General features: G+C 27.5%; 1 protein-coding gene across 1 annotated transcript; it reads left to right on the top strand.

The window, feature by feature from the left end:
- Window positions 1–4,394: 4,394 nt before the first annotated feature.
- Window positions 4,395–5,540, top strand: LOC107619898 (uncharacterized). The gene has a single exon (XM_016322136.3). It carries the CDS (start codon window positions 4,466–4,468, stop codon window positions 5,525–5,527), a length of 1,062 nt encoding a protein of 353 aa, XP_016177622.1. The 5' UTR covers window positions 4,395–4,465; the 3' UTR covers window positions 5,528–5,540.
- Window positions 5,541–6,241: the final 701 nt, after the last annotated feature.

Below are 6,241 nucleotides of genomic sequence, written 5' to 3'. Positions count from 1 at the left end.
CTAGATCGTCACTTTGTGAGCCCTATAACTTTTTCTACGTTTGGAATTTGGAATTAGCTATTAGAGACAAATTTATAGAGAATTGAATGAGCTTTAAAAAGAATCTTAAACGAAGTAAATCGGATAACCACAGCTTGAAATATTCCCGAAATACTGTTAGTATATCAGGCTGGCTGATAAGAGCGCGATTTTCTACTCTGAACTCGTAACCGATTTATCTATCTAATTTAATTTGAATTTGATTTTATACTGAACTTAAGGAATAGAGCTAGTATTCTTATCTTTTCATATAACTAAATATCATTCAAATCTAATAAATGTAGAATTAGTTACGACTACGTTTAAAAAGGTTGTTTACTGTCAGTTAGAGATTTACTACTAGTGCTTTCATATCTTTAAATTTGAAATTCAAATTTTAAATCATTACCATTTTAATTAATTAATTAGTTATTAAATAATAATTTGATTCAAAAATTTGGGATGTTACAGATTAGGCTTGCCTGAGATAAATTAAAGGTGCTTATAAATTATAATAGATTGAATGAAGAATTCACATCTTTGGCACTCTTATGACTGAACCAGCATCGATCAGACTATGATCATTTATGCACAACATAAAAGATAAAACCCAGCCATATAGTGCTATACATAGCCTTCTAGCTAGAATTAACATTATTCTATATGATTGACATGTGAAAAAACACACACACACATGTATAGTAGTGAAATTTATATTTTATGGTGATTATCACATTACAATGAACATATAAGTGTTAAAATTAATTTCATATTTTTTATATATTTTATAGTATTTTTTAAATAAAAAAAGTATTGTTAAATAAATATTAAAAAATATTATTTTAGTTTTAATAATAAATTTTAAAATATCATAATCACTATAATTATCCTACCATCATAATTAATATATTGTGTGTGTTGATTACTATAGTGTTTAAAAGTATTGTCTAAGTTATTAAAAAATTTAAAAAATAATATTTAATTTTAAAAGTATAAAAATAAATAATTTTTAAATATTTAAAATTTATCCCAAAAAATAAGTTAGGCTGTGAGAGAGAGAAACAAAATAAAAAATTTGACAAAAGGTGCTCTTCATGAGAACGAAGATAAGATTTTTATTATTTTTAATTTCTTTGCGTTAGTATATTTGAGAGGTTTGTTTCCGTGACACAAGACAGGGAGAGATTCATGTAATTCATGGAAAATTTTGTGTGTGGTCAGAGACAAAAGCAAACTGCTCCCTTTGAAATTTATGAAGCAAACAAAGAGCTCACAATGTAAACGGTTGATTATTTTGCATAAGAGGATTCACATGTGTGCATTCTATATGAATTGAATGGCATGTATATGTTAAAGATAATGAGTTGTTCTTCCAAATTCAATGGTTTAGACAAACCCATGCACTTGCTTTCCTCTTATATATGGTCTTCCCTGCAATTAATAATAACTTCAACTTCTCATTAACAACAAGTGTTGCATCACATTAGTTATACAGGCCATTTTATACGAAATAATGAAATATAATATTGTATGTAAATCCATTCAAGAGTTATATAGATATGGCCAATGACTTATAGCTTAAATGGCATAGTCTTCTCATACTCAATTAAGAGGTTGTGGGTTCGAATCTCCTATCTTTGATAAAAAAAAAAAAAAGAGTTATATAGATATGAACTTTATAAAAATTCTATTCAACAATGGATAATAAATAGATCAATGTGATATCTCCTAAAAATAAATATAGAATATATATATATATTTTACTTGTATTTGTACTATTATCCATGACGAAACATATTAGACATATTTATTCATTTCCACTATGATAAGTAGCCAAATTAACTCACCCAAAAAAAAAAAAAAAAACAAGAATAGGGAATTTTTTTTCAATAAAATAAAATAATAAAGTGGGTAAATTTTTTTTTTTTTTTTACGAGAAAGAAACGATATGTATAAGATCGAAAATGTCAAAAGAAGATTTAAGAGTAAGAAAATTCTATCTGAACATTAAAAATTAATCATAATATATTTATATATATGTATATTATTTTATATTTTTAATATTTATTTCGTATTTTAGTATGAATTTTATTACAATTGATTGATTTAATAACTGAATTTTAATATATTTATATCATCAATAACGAATCTTTGTAGTAGAGACAATAAGAGATCGTAGTTCCCAAAAATATTTTATAAAATTATTAGTGTAGTTGTTAATTAATTGATGTGATTGGTTCAATAATTGGACCTAGAATTTTTTTTATATATAAATTAAAATGTTATGTGTTCAAGTCTTACTTTTTTTATTTACTCAATATATTTTTTTTATTTCAAATAAATAACAACTAGTTAATTGAAGATCAACAAAGCCAACTGTCAATGAAATAATTATTTTAAAGCTAATGTAGACAAGTTTCAATTATGAAAAAATGGTGTATTTTTTATGAATATGGAAATATTTTTTTTTTTAAAATTGAAATTCATAAATCGAAAGCTCAAATTTATTTTTGGAAACAAAACTTAAGGTTAAATTTGCGATAATAGAAAAATCTGAGCCTCAGAATTTGTGTGCGTTGAAGTTTTTTTTAAGGGATAAGCAAATCGGTAAGTTTTATAAAAAAAAAAATTTTAAATGACAAATCTAACCCTTAGATTTGTATTTTTTATTTGATTCTCAGATTTATAGTTTCAAAATAAAAAAAAAAAATTAAAATCCACAAAATTGTGCCTCAAATTTGTGATCATCTATACAAAAAAAATACACCAATTTTTTATATTATTTAAAAACACCACCACAATTTCAATAATAAAAATAAAAAGTGGTCTTTTAACGTTTATATACTTTTAAAGTAATTCTAATATTTTATTTGATTAAATTTTATTTTTAATATTTTTTATTTATATCAAAATTATTCTTAAATATTTTTAATTTTGTCTTTAATATTTTAGATAAAATTAATATTCTGTAATAATTTTGACACAAATTAAACGTATTAAACATAAAATTAAATATTAAGATATTTTAGAAAAAAAAAAGGACATAGAATAGTAAGCTCGCTCTACTATAAGTTGATCTAATTTACCATTTTCAGAAGAAATATGATAGAATCAAAGTAATTATAAAGTGAAGTGAATCATTATTTCTTCGCTGCTGCTCATTTGTTAGTCTTTAACGGTGATGATGATTTCTGTTATTTGAACACTACTCCTTTTTGACAATTTGTAGTTACTCTTCTTTAATCTAGATACTGACCTAACATATATATATATATATATATATATATTTTCTATTATTAAATTAGAGTATGTGTTTTTACTCGTATAATATAGCAAAAACAGTATATTTATTTAGATAATATTTTTAAGAATGTCCAAAAAGAATTCACAAGTATACATTAGACCGGCATGCTTTTCACTAAATGGATGAAGGATGATTAGGACTTTTGAGATTTAATAATAAATTAATATATAGAAACAACCCAAAAAACAAAACAAAAGTGGGTGGAAAGGAAAGAACAGTCTATATACTACATATAGTGTTTGAAAGCTAAGAATGAATGACATCTGTAGAATAATGTCCAAGTCCCTTTAATTTATTTATAAACAGTTGGTATTTAATTGTAAAAAAAGTTAAATAATTAATATTTAATTTAAAAATATAAAAAATTAATAATTTTTAAGTATTTAAAATTTGTCAATTAAACAAAAGATAGATAACAGATAGAGGTAGGGGTGAGCACGGGTGGATTTGGTTCGGGTTTATGGTAAAATTAGAATTGAACCATCAAAATATAATTGGTTCGGTTTGGTTCAGATTTGCATTTTTTTGTACATGTACCCGAACCAAACCAAATTGATTAACAACGGATTGGTTTGGTTCGAGTAATTGGGTACCCAATGACTTTGAAATTCATAAAAAAAAACCAAATTTTTATCTTAAAAATTCAACAAGTACAATAAACATATAATATCAATAGAAATAATTCAAACATATTACACACTAAATACATTAAAAATTAAACTCATTAAAATCCAAACATATTAATAATAAATAATCATTGTCTAATAGAAAAGCCATATATATTTTTTATTTTTTTTATTTAATTAATATATGATCGGGTTTGCGGATTGGTTCAGATTCCGTACCCCCAAAACCGATACCCAAACCAATCACTAACAAAAGCCATCAGTTTGGTTCGAATTGAACTTGATTACCCATTAATTTCAGAACCAATTTAATTGGTTCGGTTCGGATTCGGACGAATAATTGGGTACCCGCTACCCGTGCTCTCCCTAGGTAGAAGAAACATAAAATCAGCCTTTATAAATAGCCCTCACAACTTCAATTCGATCATAATCGTTAACCTTATTATACACTCAATACTTCACTTGTGTCAATATTCAACACACATATTTTGTGTTGCCACTTGTCTTTCCTATAGCCATGTCCACCTCCTCTGGAACCTCACAGACTTACCTCAAAGGACATGAAGAACACATGAATAATTCTTCATCATCAACTCTTATTATTCTACAACGCAACACTTCATCTTCTTGTGGCACTGAGAGAAGAGGCAGAAGAAAGCAGCAATCAGCAGAACCAGGAAGATTTCTTGGTGTGAGAAGACGGCCATGGGGAAGATATGCTGCTGAGATCAGAGACCCTACAACCAAAGAGAGACACTGGCTTGGAACCTTTGACACTGCTCATGAAGCTGCTCTTGCTTATGATAGAGCTGCTCTTTCCATCAAAGGTGGCTTAGCAAGAACAAACTTCATCTACACAACCACACAAAACAACACCATCAATGGTAATAATCTTCTCAACTCTATGGATAATAATCCTCATCATCATCATCAACAAGTTATTTTGCCACCTTCACAAGATTATTTCCTCAACAACACTCATCAGAATTGCATCATGTCTCACCAACTTGATGATGATATTACTTCCCTTGTCCACGATGAGAACCCTTCAAAGTTGGTGATGAAGGGCGATGAGAATTTGTTCTTCTTCTCAGCCACTGATTCCACAAATTCTGGCTATCTGGAATGCATTGTTCCAGAGAACTGTTTCAGACCTATTTCTTCTAGTACTCCCACCAACAACAATAATACCTCAAACTCCTCCATGAGTGCTGCTTCAGCTCCTAGTGACCAAAATGTTGTTAGCAGCATTAACACAAACACCATGGAGGCATTGAAGCATTACTATGGTGGTGAAGAACTTGACGGTCAAGGAATATTCTGGAACAATCAGGATGAGCAACAATCATCTTGGGATTGCAATAATAAGAGTAATAATTATGGTGAACTTTCAGCTATATTTGACAAACAAGAAGGTTGCATGATGAATGCATTGTGTCCCATCATGAATGAGACTAGTCCAAGCTATGGAGTAGTAGTGACTACTCGTGAGGCTGCTATTCCTATTCCTTCAACTACTTCTCCATCAATTCCTTCTTTGGGGGATGTCTACTTAGGAATGACCTACTCGCTCTTCTAGTTCTTTTATTTTTCCTTCTATATCTATTTATTATGTATTCATTGTTTTATTATTATAGAATAAAATGTTATTCTTAGTTAAACTAAGAATTTAACTTTATTCTATATAATAATAAATATGAATACACAATAGATACAAAAAATTCAAGTCAATTATTAGTTTATTTTTACTACAGCGTTGAGGTGTCCTTATGATGATTGACCAAGGGCGGTAAGCTACACTTTATGTACTTTGCATGTACCTTGTACGTTTCGTAGCGCCCCTCATCTCCTTTTTTTTTTTCTATTTTTTTTTCTTGTTAATGTAATCTCAAAATTATGATGTGTGCTCCTTTTGTTCTAAAATTTCCCCAAAATAATGATAATAATAGGTTAAATTGTCAGTACTTTGTTGCGACAAAAATATTATTTGTACACCAAAATCAGCCACTAAAATCAACCACTAATATATTTATATATAAATATATGTGTAATTTAATTTATTTTTAATATATAATTATATTCTAACATATATTTTATAATAATGACTGATTTTGGTGTCTATTAGCATTACTCTTTGTTGTGACGTTCACAACTTCACATCAACTAAAAGTCATTGGAGTTGCACTTTAGAATAAGGAGAAAGCTTTAAGAAAATTTAATGCATTGAAAGAAGAGTGCTTTAATTTGCAATTAATATTTTTAATTAAAAATTAATATATATGTATTCATATCC

This window comes from Arachis ipaensis, chromosome B10, assembly GCF_059453495.1.
Source record: "Arachis ipaensis isolate K30076 ecotype BB chromosome B10, ASM5945349v1, whole genome shotgun sequence".
NCBI classification, from domain to species: domain Eukaryota; kingdom Viridiplantae; phylum Streptophyta; class Magnoliopsida; order Fabales; family Fabaceae; genus Arachis; species Arachis ipaensis.
This window is presented reverse-complemented; position numbering and strand designations above follow the sequence as displayed.